General features: G+C 37.4%; 3 protein-coding genes across 17 annotated transcripts in view; 2 read left to right on the forward strand and 1 right to left on the reverse strand.

Moving 5' to 3' along the window:
• LOC136843290 (zinc finger CCHC domain-containing protein 7-like) overlaps nt 1-19,321 on the forward strand; it is a 111,445-nt gene extending 92,124 nt beyond the window's left edge. For 10 of the 12 annotated variants that reach the window (XM_067111484.1, XM_067111490.1, XM_067111487.1 and 7 more), the window contains 5 exons: nt 5,271-5,777; nt 12,333-12,591; nt 13,984-14,180; nt 16,514-16,720; nt 18,214-18,452. In XM_067111484.1, the coding sequence (XP_066967585.1) occupies nt 5,286-5,777; nt 12,333-12,591; nt 13,984-14,180; nt 16,514-16,720; nt 18,214-18,357 (1,299 nt within the window). In that variant the 5' untranslated portion in view covers nt 5,271-5,285 and the 3' untranslated portion in view covers nt 18,358-18,452. Of the gene's footprint in view, nt 1-5,270; nt 5,778-12,332; nt 12,592-13,983; nt 14,181-16,513; nt 16,721-18,213; nt 18,453-18,478 lie in introns of those variants that run through there. The other 2 variants (XM_067111483.1, XM_067111480.1) reach the window with 2 other exon arrangements.
• Nucleotides 6,083-12,326, forward strand: LOC136843294 (uncharacterized). The gene is made up of 2 exons (XM_067111496.1): nt 6,083-9,996; nt 11,785-12,326. Exon 1 carries the CDS (start codon nt 7,188-7,190, stop codon nt 8,139-8,141), a length of 954 nt encoding a protein of 317 aa, XP_066967597.1. The 5' UTR covers nt 6,083-7,187; the 3' UTR covers nt 8,142-9,996; nt 11,785-12,326.
• Nucleotides 19,322-19,345: 24 nt separating the features above from the next.
• The window catches only part of LOC136843291 (transmembrane protein 185B), a 32,720-nt gene continuing 24,164 nt past the window's right edge, over nt 19,346-27,901 (reverse strand). For 3 of the 4 annotated variants that reach the window (XM_067111491.1, XM_067111494.1, XM_067111493.1), the window contains 2 exons: nt 25,916-26,148; nt 19,346-21,950 (listed from right to left, as the gene is read on the reverse strand). In XM_067111491.1, the coding sequence (XP_066967592.1) occupies nt 25,916-26,148 (233 nt within the window). In that variant the 3' untranslated portion in view covers nt 19,346-21,950. The other variant, XM_067111492.1, reaches the window with a different exon arrangement.

The following is a 27,901-nucleotide window of genomic DNA, read 5'->3' on the forward strand; positions in this document are numbered from 1 at the left end:
AAAAGTGCCCTAAAGCATCGTACAGTAGCATACTATCTGCTTAAAAGTACCTATTACCTCAAAACTTTATGGAAGCCTTCAGGTCTGTACATCTAGGAAAGGTTCAGGTTAGCTTAGTTTTGTGTTTTTCTGTCCTAACGACACAACTAACTGGAGCTCTCTCCTGTTAAGAAAAATCATATATTCTCATAAGCAGTTTTCACACTACAGAAAAAGAGACAGTTAAAAATAGCAGGATACTCTGTTATATGTCAGGGTATGTACAAAAATTCCTGCAAGCTACTACTACTCTTTTCTTTGCCAAACAAAAAATGTGAATTTTTGGATTGCAAAATTGGGCTATATGTGAGTAGTGGTTTGAATAAAAAAAAAAAGAAAAACTTTTAAAGTAAAACTGGAGCTGTGGAGTAAACTGATGACTTTCATTCTTATTCTGGATATTTGATGCATTTTTCCTCAGTGGTTCTAGTATCCATAAAGTGTTTCTGGACTCCATTGCCAATCCAGAAGGGCCTAGTTGCCTTTTTGCCAATAACAAAAAATCCATAAAATGCAATTAAACGCTAGGCCATGTATAACATACTTTACATATAGGACCAGGCCTTTTTGATGGTATCAACAAATTTAGCAGTGCAAGGGAGACTACACTTGGCTTCCAGATGAATGTGTAGGTGATTGGAGGTGTTCAATCCTCCTCCTCCTCCCATTTATTGTAATATGTAAAACTGTAGTTGGTGTCTTTTGATGAAAGTGAATGAAATTTTTAATACTTTAATTTTCTTACTCCATTATGTTTCCAGCTATACAGTAGTCCCAACTATACTCTTGCCACGACGAATAGATCTCTCTGGCGAGGCTTTTAAAGATCTGCCCTGTTGCCAGTTTTACGAAAACAGGCAACTGATACGTGTGTGACAGACCTTTAAATGTCTTCGAGACAAACCCTGAGGCTATACTTATAAGATTTTTAGGGGCTTTTGATTTCCAGGTACTTTAATCTCCTTCCTACTCCGCCCTGCTCTCTCTCTCTCTCTCTCTCTTTTCTAAATCTTACAGCTTTTTTTTTTTTTTTTTTTTTTTTTTACATCACCTTATCTATTTTGTCAGTACTTGCAGATAGATGTACAGTCATTCAAAAATGTTTCGCAACATGTTCCAGAAGTTTTTGTTCACCTAACAGTAATTTGTTCATTTGATATTTACAAGGAAATGTAATTTTCTGATTCGACTTTGGTTATTAATCATACGGTTAACAATATAAAAAAGAATGGTGAGTGAAAAATTCATATTACGAAAAATGACGAAACATTTTGAAAATTTCCACTTCAGATGATTGGGCAAAAGAGTCAAAGAAGAAACTATATTTCTAATCCAGACAAAAGCTTATTGACTAATAAAATAATATTGAATAATCATCAGTGAAATTATTTATAAATAAAGAAAGAAAGAATTCAACCATTATTGTTGTCAAAAACAAAAAAGAAAAAATCTCATAACATCGTATGTTATCGTGTGACCCCACATTCGGGCAGGAAAGTTAAGCTAAACTGTCTCGTCACTTGCACCGATAAGATGGGCAACAGACTCAGCTGCACCACAATCATTAGCTTGCATAAGACTAATGTCTCTATTGTACTGTAGATATTGCTCGGCAGCATAGCGTAAATAAAACTACCATGTATAGAAGGATACAACAACAGAGAGAACGAGGAAATATGATAAATTCATTGTAAAAAGTGGAGGACTACCCCATTATTGCACTACTGTTAAGGACCATCATCGGATGATCATTGAAGGAGCTCCGCTTAACCTCCCTGGCAACGGTGTTGCTATAAAGAGAGAAATTACGCTTTCCCTTCAAGTTGCTGCTCAAACCATCCGTAACAGGCTACATGAGACCAAGATATTATTTCATCATACTCCTGCCAAGAAACACTTCATATCAGCGAAGCACAAAGAATAGGGGCTAGGGTTTGCTTTATAATATAATTCAGTGGCCGACGATTTCTGTAAGAGTCATCTTTTGCGATGAGGAGACGTTCTCCACTGATGAGCATGGTAGTCTTCTTCACTGCTGGCATTTAGCATTAACTAAATGTTGAACTTCTTGCTAATTTTAATTCTTTAGAAACTTAAATAATAAGAAATACAAAAATAGGCGTTACATATTCAGTTAACTTCATACTGAGGCATCAAAATGATAGGCCTAAGTAGCAATGAAAGAAATAAGAAATTACACATGATAACAGCATTATATATATATATATATATATATATATATATATATATATATATATATATATATATATATATATATATATATATATATATATATATATATATATGTATATATGTATATATATATATATATTGTGTGTGTGTGTGTTACGATTATATTCTATGTATCACAAAAATAGACATGAAATCTGTTAGTCTAGTTCAGTATATTTTATATTAAGTTTCACTAATTCACAATATACATAGGATTAGTCATTCAAAAACTTGATTAATAATAATATGAAGCAAATCTTTACAAAAGTCGTATTTGTTGATGTTAATAAGACTAATAGTTCAGCTTATAACAGTCGTAGGCCTATGTCTACAAAGTTCACACATATGGAGATAAAACAACGATAGTGATGGCAGCTGGAGATGAAAATATTAAAACATAAGAACAGCGATGACCTCTGAAGTATTATAGTAAGATGCTTTAATTAAGTAAAGTATGACAACGGTAAGCAGTATCAGAAAAAGCCCTGTTTAAGGGAAACTGCAGGTAATTTCTCGGGCCCACCACTAGTGTTCAGCTGTATCATGCGCTTACAACTGAGTTGCCAAATAGCGCCAGGTGTCGCTATTATAAGCTGTTGTCCGAAAAGTTTTGAAGTATGTTGCAAAACATTTTTGAGTGATTGTACATTTATCATTATTACACAATTAGATACTTAAAAGTATTTAATTAATGCTATAGAAGTAGGTGATATATTTCTTGTTCATTTTTCGAATTACGAATTAAAATAAACTTCTTTGTCGCCTATATATTATCTATAACAAGGAGTGACGATCATCTTAAGTTTTAAAGACTATTTTTTTTTTTTTTTTATCAAACTTTTTTTCCACACCACCACTGAGGTAAAAGTCAAGGTGCGTTTTTTTTCGAGAGAGAGGTTTCCCCTGTAGGCCTAATCCTCTCTTTTTTATATATATAATTTATTCAGAAAACTCGTCATCAGAGCTATCAGCTATGTTGATGACAAAACTGTCAACCAACTTGTCTACAGCCACATCTTGCCGGGCATCCTCTTTTTGAATTTTCTCTACGTGCTCCGCTGCATTCTTCCAGTTTTCTGCCGTGACATTGTTCAATGCTTCTTGCACTAAAATTTTAAGGTCTGCCAGTTTGAACATATTCATTTTCGCTATATAAGACTTCACTTGAGCCCATATGAGCTCAATAGGGTTGTATTGGCAATGGTACGGTGGTATACGTACTATCTTATGCCCTGCTTCAACTGCATGTTATTAATACGTCGTTTAGCGAGTTCATACAGCTCAATTTTCAGCAAATCATCACTTGGCTGTTCGCCATTCTCTACCAACCAATGCTTTATGTTTTCTTTCTTCCAAGATGAGGTTGGATACTTTTCCTGTTGCATAGAATGGTATGATGCGCTGTCCATCACGATTGCACAGTTGAGAGGGATGTTCGGTAGCAACTGATTTCTAAACCATTTTTCAAAAACTTCAGCATTCATCTGTTCATGGTAGTCCCCATCATTCGTAGCTTGAAAAACCAGTTCTGCATTGTTGACAAAACCATCTTCTGTTCCTGCATGTAGAATTATCAATCGGCTTCCTTTACTGGTGGGAGGTTTTACCCCTGTAGCTTGCTGGGATGATAAGTCTGTCCGACACTTTTGAACAGTGTAATTTTGATTGACCCAAGTTTCGTTGAGGTACACGAATTTCTACCCTGACTCCTTGCGACACTTCATCTCTCTCAAAAATCTTGACCGAGCTACAGTTACATCTCGCCTTTCCAAGAGAAATTTGCGCCCATCAACCTTCTTAAATCTGAATCCTATCTTCATGAGAACCTTACTTTGGGATTCACGGCAGCCATTAAAAGATATTCTTTCTTTTAATTCCTCTTTATCAAGTCCAGAGTTGGAATTTCCTGTCTTTCATAAAAGGACAGAACTGCCCTTCTAATTTCGCATGTGTCAAAATCATCCAAAGCAGTGACGGTTGCAGGTTGAGATTTTTTTTGGTGACGAAAATACAGGCTGCTCATGCTCAGAGTCTGTCCACCATTCTTCATTTAATTTGCTGCAGACTCTTTTAACTGTACTCTCACTGAAACCTGTTGCTGCAGCTGTCCGAGCGAGAGCTTTTTTATGGGATAACATAGGCCCTCCATTCGCCTTTTCGTCTTGAAAATACTTATTTACTTTGTAGACGATTGCCTTTTCTCGGCTGTAAAGATGATGTCTATCCATGTCTGTGAGATGACCAGGAATGACTTCTTGTAAGTCAGTGTCAAAGTCAATCTACCCTTCAGTCAGGCCAAAATGTTGTTGCCATATCGTATTCAAGCAATATTTAGTCATTGTTTCCAATTATTATTTTTCAGAGAGAGAGACAGATCTGTCTGTATACGATTGTTTATTTTCTCTTGCCAAACTTACGGTTATGCTTTATTTCATATTTCCTTGCTTACCAATTTATTCTTTACCTACGATGTTAGGAAATCAAGGTATATGTAGAAACGAGAAATGCCTCCAGACATAATATACCGTGATGACCGTGACCACCGAAAGTGCTCCCTAGAGAAAATCTAATCTGCTTATGCGTGGATTTAAACGCATGTGGATCCATGTGTGAAGTACTGGCAACACCACCAAAATGAGATGCCATATTGAAAGAAAATCTGATTCCGTTTCTTGTAATTGCTATAATTGCTTAAAAAAACATTATCAATCGTGAACCTATGTAATAGACTTGGAATTCTGCGTAACGAAAAAGGTTTTATTTGATATCTGTATTGGGAGAAATGATTTTATCTCGCTGTTGTTGTTATACATTTGGCAGATGTGCCTTACCTGCGAAGACCCAAACAACCCCGCCAGAGAGATCTAAACATTTTAGAAAGAGTATAGTATTAAAAATTGAAGATATAAAAAATTACTATAATGTACTCAGATTACCTATACATATAGACTTATTTTTGATTGCACTGTTTTTTATTAATTTTTCATCTCATATTTTAGGACAAAACTAGAAAAATGGTCCGTTTTGCACGTGCTGAAGGGTCTAAGGGCTCAAACAAGCGAGTGTTAGAGGATGCTACCCCATGGTCTGAAATAGTTGCTCAGATTAAGAAGAAGAAAACTGGTGAGTCAGTAGAAGAAATTACTTTCAAGAAAGAGGAGAAAGAAGACATTCAGGTGAGCAATTTTTTGAATAGATTTCAGGATCTCACTGAAAAACCTCAAGAAGTAGAGGATTTAGAAGAATCTGATGAAAAGCAAGATCCAGTTTCAAAATCAAAGAAAAAGAAGAAAAGCAAGGAAGTCCTTGAGGATTCTAGAATGGTTATTGAAAATGGCCAGAAGTTTTATGTTGCTGAAAATGGTAGAAAGAGGCCATGGTTTGAGCTACCATATGAAGAAAATGATCAAATGACACGTTATGAGGGATTTTGGATCAAAACTGAGATGGTAAAAAAACTCAATGATCTGAGAAGTACATTAAGTGAAACCATGGATGCAGATACGGTGAGAATAGTTTTGTTCTTTGTAGAAAATATATTAAAATAAGTTGAGAATCTGTGTTTAGAATGAAGGTAAATGGCTTCAGTTGTTTGTTTTATTTGTTGTAGCATTAGATGACTAAAAATATTCTACTTGAAATGCATGTACTTTTGTATCTTATGAAATTAGTTACATAATACACAGTATTTTCAGGGTGTCTCTAATATATGTTTTAACAAAATCCCCTCAGTTTACAATTGCCCTTTATGCTGTCAGCAGCTCAGTTTAGACACTCAGAAAGAGCAACGCCATCACCTGACCAGGTATGCATTCAATGAAGATAAGGTAGTTTTATAAGTGTGCCTATTAAGCAGGCAGCACCCGCTGTTAATAGCTCCCTGATTTAATTCTCACACTCTTGTATGTGTGTGCAGTGTGGGCATTACTGAAGAGCGTTTACAGCTGCACCTACTTTTTAGCTTTTTACTTTACCTTACTTCAGCTTCTGTTTCTCCAACTACTCCAGCTCTCTCTTTTCTGTCTAGAGGTACTGAATGGCCAAAAGTACCCCAGTGCCTTGGTTGACAGCTAAATTTCATAAACATCAAATAAAAAATTACTCTCTTGTTTCTTCAAGTAACTTACCAGGTAATTAGTTAGCTAACGATTATGCTCGCATGACATCCTAAATTCAAATTTTATATATGAAACTTACCAAGTAATTACACAGCTATGGTTTCTACTTTAAATGGCAGCTTAAGAATTGAAAATTCATAGTAGCATTCTTTTGTTTTGGTGCAGGTAAGTGTCCTGCCCATTTTCGGGGAAGAATAGGTACAATGTAGCTGAGGAGCTCAAGTTCGTTTCTGCCGCTTGATGACCAAACATCAGCCGTTCAGCAGCTTTGTTTTGTTAATTCACGAGTAGTTTCACTGGATTGGTTTGGTTGTCTATTGAAGGATGCGGTGAAGTATTCTTTCATTTGGTAGCCTCCGAGCTATATTTTCATAGCTTAGTTAAGCTTACCTTAGCCTTTTTCAATTTTTGGTCTATTATGTCAGACCCAAATGTGACCAGTAACTGGTATTGCAGCAAAGGCTGTAATATAGGTTGACTTCATTTAAATATGATGAACATTCTATTTGTTTTCACTGCCGTGGACAAGTATGTTCCCCCGACTTGACTTGCAAGGATTGGGACGTAAGTAAATGGAAAGTGTTGACCAAACATTTGGTCAAATTAGAGAAAGCTAGGCTTAGGAAAGCGGCTGCTAGAGCTGAGGCTAGAGCTTCTGTCTCCTGTACCCCTAAACCGGCTTTTTCAACACCTTTGACTTCTCGTTCCCAGATTCCTACTTCTCTCCCTCTCTCTACAACTCTGTTACCTGGCTCCCTTCCCTCTGAACCTAGTACCATCTCCTGTCTCGAAGCTCAGATGGATAAGAAATTTGACAATTTAGTAAGTACTGTCGCCCAGATAGGAGCTTCTGTAAGAGTTATTTTGGACAAAGCAAATGAGGATCATAGTGCAAGTGTCGGTGCAAGTGCTAGTGTTAGTGTTGTGGAGGAGGTGGCTACTCATCCCACCGATGCTCCCAGATGGAGTTCCCTGCCAAATTCCCCTGCACCTGGGAGGAGGCAAACCGTAAGTCCAAGGGAGGTCGGTGGGGTTTGCCCACAAGTAGTTGCTTCCTCAGCTGAACCTGTTGCTATTTCCCAGGTTTCAGCAACCAAATGCTGGAAAGGTGTCCAACTGGATTACACCTTATCTTCCAGTGGTTTAGATTCTGAACCCAAAGGACACGGTCGACATTTTCAGGAGTCTTCTAGGCCTTTGAAGAGGCACGTTGCAGATGTACATCCAGTGGCACCTCGTAAGTGCCATAAGGATCAAGAGCCCTCTTGCAGCTACTGGGACGACAGAGAGCTCCCACTGGCTCGTAAGCGCCCATTGGCTCCCAAGCGCCAATTGACTCATAAGCGCGCTTTGGGACCTCCCTGTCCCATTGGATCTGAGCTCCCAGTGGCTCATAAGCATGCTGCAGTTTCAGTTTGCGCTGTAGCTCCATACATCCCGTTGGCTCCCAGCTCCTTGGCATTAGAATACGAGTCTGAGGCTTCAGATTCAGACGTCTCTATTGCTGCAGGTCAACTTGCTTTGCCGCCTTCTGTGTCACAGATCCCCAAGGCTGTATCCTCTGCAAGTGCATCAGCATCCGAAGACTCTTCTTTGCTTCCCATTTACCAACGTTTGGACAACCTCATGGAACTGTTGAAGAAACCCACATCTTTGAAACCAGAAGAACTGCAGCAAGATTTGGTGCTTTCCGCTGTATCTTCAACAGAGGAGAAACCTGAACCAGAACAGCCTTTATCAGCCTATGCCTGAGTATTGAACTATTTTTTGTTCTGCTTCCCAACATATTTCTCCACCGCTCCCCCCTTCTTCCCTGGGATCAGTGTTCTTGTTATGTCAATCCTCGAGTACCACTAGACTCCCAAAGATGGTCCTCTCTTTCTCTTCCAAGAAAGCATTGTCAGGGATCAACTCTTGGCTGTCTGGGAAGAGGGAGTTGGGCAAAGCTGTATTGTGTTCTCCTCCTCAGCTTTCCAAAAGGAGATATGTATTCTATGCAACCAAGGAAGCTCCTTCCTTGGGAGTTTCTGCCTCCTCTCAAGGGGACTTCTCCGGTTTGATTGACCCTGCTTGTCATTCAGCCTTCGATGCAGCGAAAATTATTTTCGTCTTCAGAGCTTGACCGCCTAGTTAAGGATATTTTTAAAGTATTCGAGATGTTCAGTTTCCTTGACTGGACGGTGGGCGCGTTAAGCAAGAAAATTGAGGACTGTTCTTCCCTCCAAGAGAACTTTGCAACAGACTGGCTCTGAGTCCTGTCATGTGCAGACAAGAAGATTGTAGCTGGGGCACAGGAGTTAGCTGCTCTTTTTTCGTCATGTATGCTGAAGAAAAGAGACCTGGTGTACTTTCACCACTAAAGGAGTGATACTGTCCCAGAGATCTGCTCACCTTTTCGCTCCTCTGGACAGTACCAGCTTTTTTCCTCGAATGACATTAGAGCGGGTAGCTACAGAATTACAAAAAAAAGGCTACTCACAACTTGCTTGCGCAGTCGTCCAAGCGAACAAAGGAGTCTAATCAAACACTTCTGGTTTCATTTAATCCTTGGCCTTTCTCTCCTCTCCAGCCACGGCCCTTTCGAGGTAACAGAGGAAGAGCTTCCTCGTGCCCACGCACGAATCCCAGATCAGATCGCCCTATCAGCAAGAAGTCCTCATCTAGACCTGTCTCTAGCAAGTGGGACTTCGGTCCTCCGTCTACCTGTGGGCACCAGACTCTTACACTTCTGGAGACAGTGGGAGGCCAGATCAGTAGAACCATGGGTACTATGGGTTCTCAAGGAAGGGTATGCAATCCCCTTCAAGGAGAGTCCACCTTTGTCGCCTGTGCCCATCGTCTTAAAGGTGTACTTGGTAGGCTCCCAGAGGTTTTTGCCCCTCTCAAAGGAAGTCATGGCTCTTCTCCACAAGAGAGCTATAGAGAAGGTAGAAGACTTTTCATCGGAGGGGTTTTACAACCTCCTCTTTGTAGCCCCCAGAACCTCTGGGGGTTGGAGGCTGGTCCTGGATGTAAGTGCTCTGAGCATCTTTGTCCAAACCACGCAGTTCAGGATGCAGACGAACAGCTCAGTTCTCGCTGCAGTTTCCCAAGAAGATTGGATGGTCTCGATAGACATGAGAGACGCTTGTTTTCATATCCCAGTACACCAGGATTCCAGGAAATTCCTAAGATTTGTCTTTCAGGACAAAGTTTTCCAATTTCAGGCTCTATGCTTTGGGTTGTCAACAGCCCCTCAAGTCTTCACCAGAAATAAATTCCTCTAATTCTTCATTGGCTGCTCGGAGAGTCGAACGCTGGGCCAACAACGTGCCAGCTGAAAGCTCTATCCACCCCTCCAATGAAGAACTCCATCACTGCAAAGCATCCACTATAGTAATAGGCACTTCAGGCTATACTGCCCCGCCTGTAAGATAAGATAAGTGCCAACCAGAGGCAGTATCTACCTTTGGCAGCTCTCTTATCAGGTAAGGAACAACAAACACTGAATCAGTGTTAGCAAGTTTCGTATTCACAAATTCATCACCATTTTATTAATGTTTTGGGGTAGACATGTCCAAGCCTTCCCACCCCCTCTCAGTGTGGGAATCAGCTATGTAATTACTGGGTAAGTTACTTGTATAAAAATGACAATTTTTAATAAAGTTTTATATATACGAGGGTAAGTCAAAAAGTTCCAGGAAAAATTGTTGAATGATATATTTACACAGGAATGAAACAACCCAAATACTTGGTAAACAATTATCTGTGATGTAGTGATCCATATAGACTTGTTACCTCAGTCATCCTCTTGCTACCGTGGTGTTAACATCTGCTTCAGAAAAGTAACTTCTTGAACCCATGGAAAATAAAAATTTTGAGATGAGAGCTAACATCAAGTTCCTGACCAAGCTTGATTGGAAACCAGGAAAAATTATTGAAGCTTTGCAACAAGTTTATGGAGATTCTTCTCCATCTAAATCAGTTGTTTATGATTGGATAAAGCGATTTAAGGATGGTCGGGAGGACCTCAAAGACAACCCAAGAGAGGGAAGACCATCGACTGCAAAAAATGAAAGAATTGTGGCTTTGGTGCAGAATCTAGTGGATGAGGATCGTCGGATTACTATTGATATGATAGCTAATGAAACTGGGATCTCCCATGGTTCCGCATTTTCAATTTTAAATGAAAATCTTGGTTTGAGTAAACTTTCAGCACGTTGGGTCCCAAAAGCGTTGCGCGAAGACCAACTGCATCAAAGAGCTGAACTTTCTCTTGCAGTTTTAACGAAGATTGAATCAAATGAATCAGAGTTTTTGACCGGATTGTTACTGGAGATGAAACTTGGATCCATCAATATGACCCAGAAAGTAAAATTCAATCAAAGCAATGGTTACCAAGAGGTTCAGCTGCACCAGTGAAGTTCAAAGTGGCGAGATCTGCCCAGAAGGTTATGGCAACAGTGTTTTGGGACTCCAAAGGAGTGATTTTGATTGATTTCCTTGAAGGACAAAAACAATCGCTGGGAACTACTACAAAGGTGTTTTGCAAAAACTGAAGACTGCATTGGCTAAAAACGTCGAGGAAAGTTGCACCGCAGAATTTTGTTCCATCATGATAACGCTCCAGCACATTCATCAAGGGTTGCAAGAGAAGTCCTACGGAAATTTAGGTGGGAAACTCTTCCACATCCTCCTTATAGTCCTGATCTTGCTCCTTCAGATTTTTTCCTGTTCCCAAAACTCAAGGAACACTTAAGAGGAGTCCAGTTTGAATCTTTGGATGCTGCTAAACATGCAGTTTCAACATGGTTTAATAGAAAGGCCCCAAATTTCTACAAAGAAGGGTTGCAGAGGTGGAAACAGCGCCTTGAAAAGTGTCTAGAGATAGATGGTAGATATGTAGAAAAATGATGTTTGAATTTCCTTAAATAAAGAGTATATTGAATTTTTCCTGGAACTTTTTGACTTACCCTCGTACTTACCCAGTAATTACATTATCAGAGCCCTCCCTCCTCCCCTCGCATGGACATAGGAGCATAAACAAATTAAGCTCTTTGCTAAGGTGTTCCTCTCTTTCCCCCTGAAAGTGGGTGGGCACGTCACTTACCCTAAAACAAATGAGCACAACCCCGCAGATTTCAAAATTTTAAGTTGCCGGACAAGTGAAACAAATAGCTATGTAATTACTGGGTAAGTATATATAAAACTTTATTTTATTATAAAAGTGTCATTTTTAAAGGTAATATGTATTTTTCCAGTATACAAACAAGAGCCTTTTATATACTTAAACCCATTTCAACAACCAATTCCAACTTGTGATGAAAGATAGCCTTGTGCTCCCATATAAAAGGCTCTGGCTTGTATACTTGGAAATATGCAGATTACTTGTTAAATATATTATTTTCTTCCATAGTGGGGTTGGTACATCTGTTTGCTAGCAACTCTGAAGACACAAGTTCAATTTGGTAGGTATAGCTTTTATACCTACCGATGGGTCAGAGGTGAACAGTTACTTTTAGCTACTCTGTTTTTAACATTTATTGAGGTCTCTTATTTGATTGATGGGTTTGTGATGAAACAGATAATGGTTTGTGTTACTGGAGGAACACTTTAAACTTTTGCTTTTGTTACCTTCACTATTGTACAAATCATTGTTTCATGCAGAGCTTCTGCATCATAACCTTTAGATTAGTTTTCACTTCAGAAGAAACCCTTGGGATAAACCATTACTGAAAGACATTTGGTATTGTCCTCAGCCACTATTTATTTCATCAGTAGTGATTTATTAATTTTGGGTGGTATTTCAGTATCTGAGATAAGCAGGCTTAATGTCAAATAAGTGTATTCCAGGTAATATTTTAGATTTATTGTTCTAAACAGTATGCTCTTAATTGATGCTTGTAGTAAAAACTGCAAATTGTATAAGTATTATTATGACTAAACAGGAGTTGTTATTTAAAGGTTAGAAAGAAAATGATGAAAGCCAAAAGAAAAGCCCATAAGGAATTAACAAGAGAGTTGATAAATGACCAGAAGAATACTATGAAGAATGTCTCTGATGATAAAAATGTACAGAAGTGTAAAGTAAAGGACACTGAAAAAGGTAGCCAAAGAGATTCGATTCAGAAGAGCAGTGGTGATGAGGAAAAGTTAGAGCGTGTACTCTTCGATGGATTTTGGGTTACAAAGGAAGGGGCTACAAGACTCAAGAAATTAAGAGGTCAGTTTTATTATTAAAACTAGTGATCTGAATTTTTTATATATATAAATTTTATAACTGATTGAGTGATCATGTCAGTAATTGTTCTTTATTTACTAATTGCTCACCAATTTTAGTGAAGACTAATTATCACTATGTTTGTGTAGATTCCTGATGAAAATGGCTCCCATAATGAAGAACTATATAATGTGGGTATTTTGCTTGCTCTGCTTTTGAAAAAGCACTTTTTCAACTATGTAATTTCTTTCATTGTATTAATCATTGACGTTTATATTTATCTCTAATGTTACGACTGTTCATTAATGTATGCTTGTATGCTCCCTAAGATGCTCGTCTCCTTGATGAGTAATAAATCATGGGGTCTTGAATGTGTTTTATCAGGGTTTCTTAAGGAAATTTTTTGTGAAGTACAGTATGTAAGCTTTTCAAAACAGAACATTTTATTACAAACCTAGTGCTTAAATTTAGCCCATTTCATGGTAAGTGAAATCCCAGACACTTCAGTCTAGAGTCAAAAGACGGATGAAGAGCAATTAACAGTCAGCAAATTTGTAGCCCTTCATAAACATCAATGATTCCCTGAGTCTTGAGCAGTTAGCTGCCTTACTTTTTGTGTTGTCTAACCAATTCGTTGGGAGGTTGAAACTCTGTAATATTAATACAGGCAGTCCCCGGTTTATGACGGGTTCCGTTTTTACGCCGCGTCGTAAACTGAAAAATCGTCGAAAATCTTAAGAAAATCTTACTTTTAATGCTTTGGGTGTATTGAAAATGATGTAAACTACATTTTTATTGAGAGTTTTTTATCAAAAAAACCTCCAAATTTTGATTATTCTGCTGTTATAGAGCCATATTTCTTCTGTCGGATCGGCGTACAACGCGTCGTAACCCCGGAACATGCGTTGTAAACCAGGAAATAATTTCTGATGAATATATTTGAAAAGCGTCGTAAGCTGGACCCGTCGTAAACCGGGGACTGCCTGTAATGGTTTTTATGAAAAAATAAGCTTTTATTTAGTTAATAATGATGGGAAAGAATTACATTCCTTTAACAACAACCGCTTTACTTAATTGGCCTGACTCAAATTGATAGAGTTTTATCTATTTCAAGTAGTGTAGAGATGATATATTGTCTACTGCATACATGGAGATGTGCATAAGTTACGTGTAGTTTGGAAGTACCTTGTACGCTTTATTGAAGGGATTTGAATGTATGATTTTTTACTTATTTGGGCAATATTGGAACCAGACTCTATGTTGAGACCCAACTGTGCACATACAGTACTTTATTCTTAATTGTCCACTGACAGATGTTAAAATTTGAGGGATTTTATTCATCTCACATCTGTGTACAGTTTTTATATTTTTGATGATTTTTTTATTTCTTATCAGCTGACTTATTGAAGAGAGGTGCGTCAAAAGAGGAATTGCGAAAAACCATGAAAGGTGAGCGTAGAAAGGAAGAAAAGATATTACGCCGTGAAAGTAAGAGAGTTTGTCTCCGTTGTCGAAGAAGAGGTCATGTGATAAGTGAATGCCCCGAAGTTTCTGGAGGTTATGGTACTGAGCAGAATTGTATTTGCTATGGGGTAAGTACAATATAGATAGTGTTATTTTTTTATTTCAATCAAAATTTGTCATGGCACTAACCCATTACATGACTGACTTGGTCAGTTTTGAGGTCAACAAAATTTTAGACAATCATTGTTATTTAACACAAAAAAGAAATCCGGCAGCTTACTGGTAGCTTAGCTTTACCCATTTGTAGATCCAGGAGTCCCTAGCTGGGAACTCACTCTCTGTTTGTGTGTGTGTGGGGGACATTATTTTGGTATTCACTGAAATCCACAGACTTTAGTGTGTCTTTAAAGTAGAATGTCTTAGCCATTAAGAGGGCTTTCACCATCATTGTGGGTGGTAGTTAGAATTATTGTTGTTAACTATTCTTTATGGTTTATTTGAAAGGAGTAGGCCATTCTTTCTTCAGCCAACGTTAGGTTTTTCCATTGTTTTTGTGTGCTTTGTTACTTCATATTAATTGGTTTAAGTAAATGCTAACTGGTTAACAGGTTCTTTTTCAAGTTAGTATCTTTTAGGTTCTAAATTAACTAGGTTTTTTATATATACAGTAGAACCTTGGTTCTCGACGCTAATTCGTTCCAGAAGAAGTGTCGAGATTCGATTTTGTCGATTTCCGAGTTAATTTCTCCCATAAGAAATAACTGAAAATGGATTAATCCATTCCTGACCACCAGTCATTACCCCAACCTTGCCTTTTTATACAAAACTTTACACAAATTACAATTAAATAGGTTCAGAGTTGAATAACTTACCGTATCAGAAGCACTTTTACATTTTTAAATGCATACTGTATCAAGAAAGTTGGCCTATGACCAATGCGGCCGTACATGTACCGATGATATACCGAGAGCCATAGGCTAGGCTAAGTAGCGTATAGGCACTACCAGAATGTACTGTAACAGGTACACATGAAAACTGTTGTTAATAATGATAACATTGAAAAAACAAGCCATATTATCACATGAAATTAATAATACAGTATTTATAAACCGAATTACTGTATGTCTGTTATCATAAAATTAAGAAAAATTTCGAAATACGTCGAACTCGGCAGCTTGTGGCAGATATAAACAAACCATAGCGCCGCCCTGGTGGTGTATCGCGGTACTAATTACATAAACATTTTTATATCTGCCACAGGCTGCCGAGTTCCGACGTAATTTCGGAAATTTTTCTTTATTTTATGATAACAGACATACAGTAATTCGGTTTATAAATACTGTATTATTAATTTAATGTGATAATATGGCTTGTTTTTCAACAGCAGCAGCAGCAGCATGTGTGGGCTTTAAATGCTTTTAAATAAGCATGGGAAGAACGCCACCAACAACGCCAACTAGCGGCAGCCGCCCAAACTTTTTTTTCTACAAACATCATATGATTCATCGGGTCGGATTCCGGTTTGTTGTTTGAACTCCGACGCAAAATTTACTCAACATTTCGTGTTTAAATCCAATTATTTCGAGTTCTAGTACAGTCGAGGACCGGGGTTCTACTGTATAGTCTATACACAGGTATCCCTTGATTTAAAATATGGTTAGAAACTGAGAACCAAGTTGTAAATTAAACTCATAAGTCAAGTATAACTATTCAAAACAGGTACTACATGTAGTCATTAACATATCTCACTCAAAATTAATGGTTTTTGATGGGTGGAATAATAATTAAATGGAATAATTTTTTTTAGCTTTGTGGCCATTTGCATGAACCGCAGAAGACTCAAGTAGGTTAGAAATCACATGATATATTTTGGTAGGCCATAAATGTTTAAAATACACATACATATTAGTTTCTTTTTTTGTTAAAATATGGTACTGCATACACAGATTAATTGGAATAAGTTACAATTTTTAGAAGTCACTCATTTACAAACCACATACACCATCTTCAATAGAGAAAAGTGTAAGCAAAGTTAAGAGATGGAGATGATGCCATATAAGGTTGAAATTTCAGAGGATATTGACCTGTCAATGATACAGGCCTTGAACGTGAAGGAAATTTTTAAAGAAATGAAAAGGGGGAAAATAGCCACACAAAAATTACAGTGCATTTCTTATTGGTCAAATTCAGAATCCCAGCCTCTCCTTCCACCCTGCTATATGAGACCAGCCACTCTTCCTCCTCCTCTTCATGCAGAATGTAGTGATGAAAAGGGAGATAATAGTGCATTCAGTATTTAAACATTTGTTGTTTGTGTTTTTAAGTATGAATATACAGTAGTAGTAACCATTCCACTGATTTTATTCTGGTAGCCATTCCCTTTGAGAGTAAATTGTTTTAAGAAAAATCTCCTGCTCAGCAAATAGGAAAACTAATTGCAAATTTTTACTCCATTTTACAGTGCGGTTCTACTGAACACAGAGTGAGTGAGTGTCCTAAAGCAAGCAAAAGTGAAGAATTTCCTCTTGCCACTTGTTTTATCTGTAAACAGATAGGACACATTTCTAGACAATGCCCAGATAATCCACGTGGTTTGTACCCAAATGGCGGCTCTTGCCGAGGATGTGGGTCTGTAGTGCATCTGGCAGCAAATTGCCCAGTTATGAAGGTAAGCAGTTATTTTGCTTTGTTTTTGAAGTATTATATACTACTTCATGCATACATATACCATTTTTTCAAGTTTTTAGTAATAGAAAATGTTAAGAAGCATTTTAATGCCATGTTTTGCAATTCCCCAAGTTTTAACTAATTGGACATTCATCTTACAATTATCAATTTTTAGCTAGTTTTTTATCACTAGAATGGTTGAGTTTTTTATTGCTTTAAATTAATTGTCCCTGTACTGAATGAGTTACGTTTTCTTTGCTTTTGAGAGACTATGGTGGCTAATTGTGTTTAAAAGTAAGGTGATCTTTACAGTTAATTTTTTTTTTTTTTTTTTTTTTTTTTTTTTTTTGCCAGTCTAGTTGGAGACTTAATAGAGTTGTTGACTTGAAGCTACTGAAGTGGTAATTAGCTATTGAGAGAGGCCTGTGGTATTTTTTTCTATGTAATAAGCAATTGATAAAAATGGATGCATAAGTTAAGGCATAAGTAGAATTGTGTTCATGTTTGAGATTTCTTGTTTTGGATGACATCATGAAGGGCTAAAATACAGCCAAATACTGTACTGCATATGGAGACATTTGGCTGCAAGTGTAAACTTTTTCTGGTGGCTTAGTGCTTCTTACAGCAGCTTAAAAGAACCGTAGGAGTTGCCAAAAATGGAATTCCAAATGAAAGGTTCATCCTGTGTTGGTTGTTATTTGATGAATAAAGATAACAGCTAGGGTTGGGGAGAGAGATAAGGATATAACATATAGGGATATAACCGACTTGAGTGATCAGTGCTATGTAAAATGCTTATAGGTTTACATTAATTATTTTGGAAAATGAGCTCATAACTGTATTATCACAATATCTGGGTGATCAAGGTACCTGTAAAGCCAGGTGCTCAATTACTTACCTGTGAAGTAGTGGTTCAGCATTAGTAAACTGTAATGTTGACCAGAGGTATAAGGTATTAAATTAGGCCATAAAATTCAAACCACTACAGTAGTTTCTAGTCAGTGCTTAACCCCAAAACCCTCAAGACTGTTAACACCAACAAAATATGTGAGAGATTGGGGCAGACAAGATGGGTTCCTACCAAGAAAGATCTGCTTTTCACTCAACTAATCACTTAACTAAGGCCTCACTAGCTTTGAACCAGTGTATAACAGTATGATTGGTTGATAAATGAAAATGGTGTGGTTTGATAAATGTAAACTGGCACCTCAACAACTAAGGAATGAGACGTGTGAGAAATTAAAAATTTTCTTACCCATGGAAGATGATTTCTGATAGAAAAATAATTTATTTTTTTTAATGAAGGACATGAGTAATTATTTTTTTATCAGTCTGACATTTGAATTATGTCTTGGGGCAATTTTCAATTGATGAAAAAAAAAATTGCTATCGAACTTTTCCTTGTTATGCATGAGCCTAGTAACCTCATTCCATAATTCAGTGCATGGAAACTTGTAACAGATTTATGATATTGCTTCTGTTACTTTTTTTCAGACCCAGCAAGAAAAAGCTAATGTCAAAGTAGGTCGAATAGATGGAAATGCATTGGAATCCTTAGATGTTCAAGAACAAGATTTTGCTGCTGCACCAAAACCATCTACTTTTAGGAATAAGAAAATGAAAACTATATCATTTTAATAAAAATAGAGTAAGTAGCTTGAAGCATTGTAACAGTTTTGAATTTATTTTAAACGTTAATTCATATATAAAGTAAATAAAATTAAACTACTGTATTCTTTTTTCTTTTCTTTATTTTCAGTACCTTTGAATATTTGTAAGGATTTATTTTGCATTTTGTGCAATCAGATTATAGAGGAAATCATTAACTTCCAAATTGGTGTAACTTCAGGATGCCCACCCAGTTGTATGACCAATTTTTCAGGAAAAAGTGACTGTGGTCCCTAAGAACATAGGCTAAAAAAAATTACTAACAACACCAATATAAGACTACCTAAGACTGTGCCTTCTCAAAACTGCAAATCTTGGGAAAAAAACTTGGCCAAGGAAATACTGATACAGTACAAGGCCACCCATGCCAGCACCTTCTTGAAACCCTTAATATCTTGGAAAAAATTGTAGCATAATACTGTAAATGAAATTGAGTTTCTTCCAACCGTCCTACAAGGAAATCTATGAAACCAGCCAGCACCGAACTCTATGAAGAGTGAAAAAAGAGGAGAATGACCTACAGCCACAGTGCCATCTGAAAGGACTACCATTCCTTAAATAAAAAAAAATAACAGAAAAAGAAATTGGTTAAATCTCCAAACACTGATGAGAGAGAGACAGAGCAACCAACTGGCACCAAATGTGAACAAGATAGGCAGGTGTGATGGAAAATAATGGAGCATATTACAAGATGGCAATCTCATATGGAAATAGATGAAGACACACTACCTTTTTTCGGATTTAGACTGCTGACCAGTGATGTGCCAGGCAAGTGGAAGAAATGTGGGTTTCCAACCAGGTATGACTCATATTACTTTGTGAACCAAACTAGCTTGTGCGCTGAAGCATACTCCTGCGTAAAGATGAAGGTTTGTATACTTTGTAAGAAAAAATAAATTTGCTTTATATAAAAAATAAACATCAAAACAAAACCTATAAAGGTAAGATAAACACCGAATGCAAAAGAATCAGATACCTCTTTAATAATAATGTTTTGAATATTCATTATTAATCTTTTATTAATAAATAATGTACAATGTACATGAATAAAACACTAGGTTTCTCCTTGGGCAAAAATAATGCAATAACAAAAGCATTTCACATGACTGACAGTGCACCAAATCGACTTGTTTTGCATAATGTCATTGCATATGTGGTTAAAGAATGTACAGGAAATCCAATCATTCTCCTATAACTGCACTTGTTTTAACAAGACAGTCCTTGGCTGCATAAGCATAATCACTGTATGCTAATGGCTAACAAACCTCCAGTGACTATGAGATAAGGTAAGAAGTCTGTGATGTATGGTAAAAGTAAATTAAAAGGAAGGATATTGGTGACTAAATGTTGCTGGCACATTATGATTTGCAATCTTGAAGAACCTTGCTCCCTAGAGTTTGTGATGAGAATGAAGAAGTCTGGATTTAAGTGGACAAGATCAAATTTAATGGCACAAAAGGTTCCCAAAAATTGACCATAACCTAGGTTAAGTGTAAGACGTCCAAAGGATACCTTTCAGTTGTATTTCTTTTTTATCTCAGTTTTCTGTCACTTCATCTAGATACTACCTGTGCAGTTTTACCACCTTTCACTGAAAAGTTGTGGAAAATAGCTGAAGTCTATTTATAAAATGGCAGTGTTCTGGTTATAATTTTTAAAAATGAAAGGAGGTATTGTTGCTGTCAAAGCAGCTATTACAAGTTGCATTATCAGCTGCAATGATGGAATTTGTTGTATTCACAGTAATGCTTGGGATGGGCAAATCGTGTACTAGTAAGGATCAGTATATCCTTCATGTTTGTGGTACTATTAAAAGAAAATCAGTATATCCTTCATGTTTGTGGTACTATTAAAAGAAAATTAGACTTCCACCTTATCTTTTAAAAATTACTGAACTGCTGTTCATATTTGACAATTTTTCTTTTTTCAAACAAGAAACAGTGCTGAATGGCCTTCCCAACCCCAGCACTGGGTCATGGGACCCAATTTTCATACAAAGCTAGGAACCTTGCATTTGCACACATTCTTCTCAATCTCCTATGGTAATTTCAGTTATGAACATATATGTACAAAGTATCAATACAGAGTATTCATTTTAAGCTGGAGCAGGAGTGAAAAAAAAAACAGGTTTTGATGTAGGAAAACCTACTTTTGGTAGCCACTGTGTGAGTCCTCAAAGGAGTTACACTCTTATGGTCCCCCAAAGTTCCACAAGACAGACCAACCAATCACTAACAATTCCCTTGTAGTTGGTCTTGGCCGGTATAGTGCTCATTGACACAGTCATGGAATATAAAGGACTCAAGACAAGAGGGCTCTTTCTCCTGTCCTACAACAATTACCTAGTCTCTACGTCATACTCATACAGCTGTGACAACAATTCACCCGCTTCTTCATTACATGCCAGGTCTGTGCAAGATAAATGTTCACCTCAGTCCCATGCCTTGTCGTCAGGGAAAGTGGGTGGGCTTGAGTCACAGTGGCTACCAGAATAGGTTCCTTGCTATACAAGTATGCATTAGCATGAAAAAAAGAACACAACATAGTAGCATTTACAGAATACGTTTTAAATTAACATTCACTAACACTGGGATTTTTTTTTTCCATATGCATTACTAGTTCTAAGTTTGAACATAGTGACAAAATTGAATATAAATACATGTCTCCATTCATTAACAGAAAGAGCAAATAAGGTTGAAAGATCACATTTGCAATACAAAGTGCATGTCTTGTTCATAAACCAAGAAGTTCTGTTGAGATGCCAACAAGATTTTAGTAAATGTGGTCTGGTTCATCTCTAATAGCAGTAATAAACTTCTTGTCAATATCTAAATCTTCAATAGAAAAATGCCAAACAATGAACCTTAATTCTTTCCCCAATTTGCACAAAAGCACTTGCTGCTGTAATTGTACACAAACTACTACAAAGCATTTGTCTTGGAAGAATTTCACAAGACTACTTCAAAAGTAATAAAGTTTATTTCCTGTTTTGCATATAAAAAGATATGGCAGTTAAATTCTTTGACTGATGTCTACCCAAACATGAATGGCCTTAATCATTTTATAACCAATGGGCAAAGCAGTCTCTCACCCCTTCTGCTATGAAAGTCTATTACAAATCTTTAAAATCCAAAATACAAGTTTTACAGGTATGTTTATACCCATATCAATAGTCAATAATAAAAATCTTAAATATTTTTACAAATTTCAATGGAAATCTCGAGGCACTTTCCTATTTGTATAGTATGAACACAGTTTTACAAAAATCTTTCACAGTACAAAGTTAATATTCTTTCATGTGTAAGTTTTTATTTGAAAAATGTATTTTTTATATAACTGTTCTGACAAGAAAATATGCATTTGTGAAAACTGGTTAGTTTACTCATAAAATATGATATATATGGGATGACAATGCATGTGAATATGAAACTTGCATAGTGCAGCTTTGTAGACATGGAAGGTTTCTTAAGCCATTCCTACATCACTGCTGTGGAGTACCTGTATCTTACTGGGAAACAGCATTCTGCAGAGACTGGTATCCCTCAGAAAACAGTGAGATATTCCTGAAATAAAGATAAAATAAAAAATTTTTTAAGCCATCTGTATTTTTCTAGGTATACAAACCACAGTCTTTCATAAGTGGAGTATCCTTTGGCACAACCAGGAATGGCTGTTGAATCTTAGTAAACAAGGTATGTAGTTAAAATGGCGAAGAGAGAGAGAGAGTTTACCCATGCTTTCCTCACACTCACCATTTCATTCTTCCTCTGGCCACAGGAACAAAGCAGGGTAGGTGAGGTGGGTAAAACATATATGGAAGGCTCTGAAAATCTTTTATTTGTTCCTACAGGTATATAACCATTTGCCTTCCATCTATGGAGGTTTACCACTGGGGGGGGGGGGGGTAAAAAAGACCACGTCCCACCAAGAAAGTCAATTTTATGGTTCCCTGTGCAAGAAAGGAATGACAAACCAGAACAACCTCATATTGCTGTTATGTAAAAGACCAGAGGGGTAGGGCCCTGTAACTAACTTTCCCAAAGGGAGAGGGAACTTACACAGAAACACAAATTTCAGAGAACCAAGACAACCCATGACTCCAATAGTTGGTTGCAACAAAGTACAGAGATTAGGGAAAGGCACAAGAGGTTACACTACTCTCCTCTCTCTTCAAATGCTGGTGTGGAGGACTTCATCCATGAGAGGTGAAACAAATCAAAGAACAAGTTGTTAGTGTTACAAATGCACTGAAAAGCATAAGTGAGCCAAGTGAGAAGATAGTGTAGGGTCTTGCCAACATACACCCAAAGGTATACAGGAGGGAGAACCCCACCTGTTGCACACCTGCAAACAGTATGGTGATCGAGAGCAGGCAGGCTGTGCAGGCCTACTCTACAGCAGCTCAACATTGCTGCACAGAGCAGGGCTACCCCATGACAAGCCCTGACTGCAAGTTGAAGAACCAGAACAGGAGGTGAACTGACACTTCTTCTCTGCCGATGAGAGGTCTGATAGGAAGAAGTCCACCTGAACCTCTTCCTTCGGGCCTTGGATTCCCCTTTTTCTTACGATGAGGAAGAGAGTTCGAGGATGAAGAGGACAACAATGAAGTGGAAAATGATGAAAACAAGGGAGAATGACAATATTTCTTCATTTTCACCTTCTTACCCAACTCCTTAGATGACTTCTACCAGACTGCTGGCAGAGAAAAGAGGGGAAAAGGACAATGGGACTGGCATGGCAGAGGAAAACACAATGATAGGAAGTTGGTCATTGTTCCTTCCAGCTAAAGAATCAAAAAACAACTACTGAAAGACTACCAGGATTATTCAAAGATGGCGATATCTTATATAAATACTCGAAGGAAGATAAATCCTTAGCTTCCTCATCATCAGAGGAGGGATCAACAGGGTTGCTAATAGATGACTTGTCCTTCCCATATGGGGAGGAACCAAGGATGGGGGAGGGGGGAACGGTAGCCAGAAGCAAGGTTCCAGAAAAATTTGGTGTCACTTCCAGAGGAGAGATACCCTCCAAAGAAGCTGGCAAACCCTTCCTAGGCTTCCTTTTCTAGCCCAACTCATCTCATTGGGTTGATGGCCACGATTCACATTCGTCACCAGGAAGGACACGAGTACTTACCCTTTCTCTACAATACAGGCACAATTACATTTCCTCCCTCTGTTTGTGGGTCTACGGAAATGAGGGGCATGAAATGGTTACATAGTACAGTTAGTCCTTGACTTACGATGTTTCGAGTTGCAATATTTTGAAGTTACAATGGCGTTACCAGTTACGATATTTCGAAGCTAGGATGGCAATACTGATAATGTGTGATTTTTGTCCGTTTTAAACTGTTTCAAATGCAAATTTGTGTAAGATCAGCATGTCTTCCAAATGCCCAAGTGAGCCTCCTGCTGGTGGCATGATAAAGACGAGGCATTTCACTGCCTTAGAGCAGAAAATACAAAAGAATACTACAGTACAGTAAATGTATAATTATATAGAGTAGGCTAGGCTGCCTACGAAATTTTCGAGTAACAGTGGGGTCATTGTAACGTATCCCCATCTTAACTAGAGAACTACCTGTACTCCTATGACCCTGATGCCAGTGTTGGTCTTCTTTATTCTCCATAAGAGAGAAAAACAGGGCCAAAAGACATAGTAACCAAGTAAAAGTAAATACACAATGCACAGGTAGGGGATACGGCGGAAAAGAATAACAAAAACAGGTACTCATCCCAGATCCAGTGACACGGGAAGAGTGGGTAGCATCTGATTCCTGTTGTGGCTGAAGAAAGATGGAAAGAAGTGACCAACATTCAACAGCCATTCCAGCTTGCACTGAAAAATACTCCATATGAACTGAATTGAATATAGAATTTAGGCCAAAAGCCAAGTGCTGGGACCTATGATTTTGGCCTAAGTGCTGAGACCTATGAGGTCATTCAGCTCTGAAATGGAAATTGACAGTAAAAGGTTTGCAAGGTTTAGCATGAGGAAAACCTTGCAGTTGCACTAAGAATCAACTGTTAGGAGAGGGTGGAAAGTAAGATGGAAGAAAGAGAATATGAGAGGTGCTGTAAAAGGGATGAAAGGGGTTGCAGCAAGGGCCCGAAGGCACACTGCAAAGAACCTTGAGTCAGTGCACCACGTGATGTGCACTGACAGCACTGCCCCCTACAGTGAATACACCATATGTAAAAGGCAAATGGTTCGATCCCATAGGAAAAATTAGAGCATTGGCACTTGCTTGATAAGCAGGCCTTTATCAGAGCTATGGGAGATCAGTCCATGGTATATTAGAAAAACCGAATGAAAAGGGCTGTATTAGAATAACTGAAATGAAATGTAAATTTTTTTAATGGACTATTTATTAATCCTTTGAGATTCTAATGATGATTATAGTTTTCATCCATTTTTCAATATCATAAGATTGTGATCACAACTATAGTCATTATCAAAGATATTTTTAAATGTGCCATAAATAAAAAAAAAAAAGCATCATAACATCAAATTTTGGATATGGCATGGTTGGATGTTGTTGTTGTCATGGAGACTGGTATATATTCTGAAATATAGCAATTTTTTTTTAAAAAGTGACATAAACCATTCTTCTTCTTGGCAAACTTACATCAATTGAGTATGTTTTACATTTGTTTTAATGCACTTTGTGGTATCACACAGTACTGAATTTCATACCACTGGAAAGGCAATTTATGATAATAATGCACTGTGTAAACAGAAATTGGATCTCTTTTCTCTGCTGTGAATTTTTACATTTATACAAAATTTTCTCATTACAGCTAACTTTAACTCAAGATACTGAGATTTAACCTTTTTTTTTAACACACCTTGATAAATTCTAACTCTAGCTTTAAAATAACACCAGATTCATTAATGTAGCATGGAATATAAGATTACATCGAGCAATCAAAGAAAATAATTGCTACTATTTTTGCTTAGTCTGACGCGCACAGATTTTACCACCCCTCCTCCCCAAAGTCCTCAAGAGGTTAAAAGGGGAATGTAACAGTATCACAGCTGCTACTACAATAATATTCTCAGACTTGACTGGGTTTGCAATTCTCTCTCATTCTGTATTAGAGATGAATCAATAAGACGTTATCCAGCATTTTGTACTGTTGAACACTTTAAGTATGTAAAATTTTGTAGCTGTGATTCAATACTGAAATACAGGAAAGCAAAACAAAATTCTAAAATCAAACTAATAGGACAAACCTGACTATGAAATGGGAGGATCTGTACACGAGACCAGGCTGTGGTTTAGAGCCTTCATTATCGATTACTGTCTCAGTTTTCTTTCATGCATACTATTTCCTAGTTTTTCCTTATTTTAATGGGTAATATTTTATAACAAATGATACTCCCATTTTACAAACTGTATCACTGTCATTATCCTCATAATTTTTACATTAACTTTCCCTTAATGTCATTACATGTGAAATAAGTTCTCTCCCTTGCCTCTTCCAAATGAATTTCCAAAAAGAAAACAAAATTACCTTACCTAATCAGGCACTTCAAGACTAACTGCTGGAACAACTACACGATGTTCTAGTCTGTGAGACCCACTTCCATCTTTTTTATCAGAACCCACTATTCCACCTTCTATTGATGTTACACTCTCTGTTTGTCGGTCCTCTGCATGAGGCATACTATACGAGATGTTGGCATATTCTTGAAGCAAGGGACACACACCTAACAAAAACTGACACAGGTCTTTACGAAGGCCAAACCACCCTGAAATGCAATAAGTTGACAGTTAATTAAATATATTGCATGACAGTTAATTAAATATATTGCAGATAATCAGTTTGGTTTCTTATACTTCCTCTTCCTTCACAGCACTTCCTAATTATTAGCAAAAATCAGTAACCACAGGGCACATATCACACCATCAAAAAAAGTTATGTCCAACTGGTGTTATTTCTTTCTATGAGTACACAGTTCCTTTACTGGGTCATTGCCATGTTCACATTACTGAATTATTTACAAACCCCAGTGCTGATAGCTTCTACAACATTAGCTGCTTCATATACATATAAAAAAAAGCACATCAGCAGCTGATCAAGGATGCTTACTGTGCCAATGATATTTATCTCTTACTAACTCACACTTCCTAAAAACTAAGGCCTCTTCTAAAACCACTTTCAGACCAAACATGCAGCATTTTCTAGCCTTCTCTCTCTCAACACTTTCAAATGGCATATAGAATCCATGGGTCTATAAAAATAGGTTTTGGCACAAGAAAAATCCATTTTTGGTAGCTGCTGTTTGTCCTCAAAGGAGCCACTCCTTTGAGGATGAATGAAGAACAGTGGCTATGCTATCAAAACTCTCCCTATCTTTTCAGCATGGAACAACCAGATAAACATCTTTACTGTAATCAATGGTAAGCACTTGAATGTTACTGAACTCAATACAGAACAAGTAAAAAATGCACTTAAGTTTTTTCAGTGCAATCGAGTTTTCTGTACAGTGTATAATGCTGTATGAAACTTTCAGCCAGGGCCCATGAAAATCTTAGCTGCAGCCCATGAAACTCAGCCACGGTCTGGTGGTGGCCTCAGCCATGGTCCAGTGGTGGCCTGTGTTGTTGTACCTATAGTGGTGCCAGAAGTACGATTATGGCCAACTTTAACCTTAAAATAAAACTAGAGGCTACAGGGCTGCAGTTTGGTATGTTTGATAATTGGAGGGTGGATGATTAGCATACCAATCTGCAACCCTCTAGCCTCAGTGGTTTTTAAGATCCGAGGGCAGACAGAAATGCGGACAGAAAAAGTGCAGACAGACAGACAAAGCCATCACAGAGTTTTCTTTAACAGAAAACTAAAAACCTTGGACAAAGCATGTAACTAAGACAAAAGGAAAATCTTTTTAATAATACTGCTGTATGCTATATGAGAAAAAAAAAACTCGCTTAGCTATACAAGAAAACATTTTAATAAATAAAGCTACCAACAGAGATGAAAATGCATAGAAATAAAGTAATGGTGAAAAATATTTTACTGTATATTTTGCATATTAACATCTGTCAGTAACAAAAGCCGAGGGGTGAGACAAGAGTAACACTGACTAATCCTGTTACTGCAGTTTGATTTTCTATGATTTTATTTACATATTTGTATACAAAAAAAGTTTAATAAATTTAGTTTCAAATGAATCTTGAAATGCAGTGTTACACTATGTCATGAAGTCAGTCAAGAATGACAAAATTACAATTTTTGTTTCAGATCATCTCTAGCACATTCTCCTAATATATGCATAATTTCAAGTCTTCTGTCAAAAAGCCAAGTGCAGACTAATGCATACAAATTCATCCTATTTAAGTTATCCTTGTGGTCAGTTCCACATGTTGTGACTCCTAGCTAACACAGGAAGTACCTTTTTTCTGTGTCCTCACGCCCTTTTGAATATAAAAGTGAATCAAAACTACAACCTGCATCCTGACAAGGGTATGAAGGAGATATCAGCTCAAAGGGTTGAGTTC

The sequence above is a fragment of the Macrobrachium rosenbergii genome, chromosome 11 (genome assembly GCF_040412425.1).
Source record: "Macrobrachium rosenbergii isolate ZJJX-2024 chromosome 11, ASM4041242v1, whole genome shotgun sequence".
In the NCBI taxonomy this organism is placed as follows: domain Eukaryota; kingdom Metazoa; phylum Arthropoda; class Malacostraca; order Decapoda; family Palaemonidae; genus Macrobrachium; species Macrobrachium rosenbergii.

Bases quoted from the DNA above. Each gene is read 5' to 3' on its own strand.
- LOC136843294 (XM_067111496.1), top strand. From the start codon at position 7,188: ATGGATAAGAAATTTGACAATTTAGTAAGTACTGTCGCCCAGATAGGA.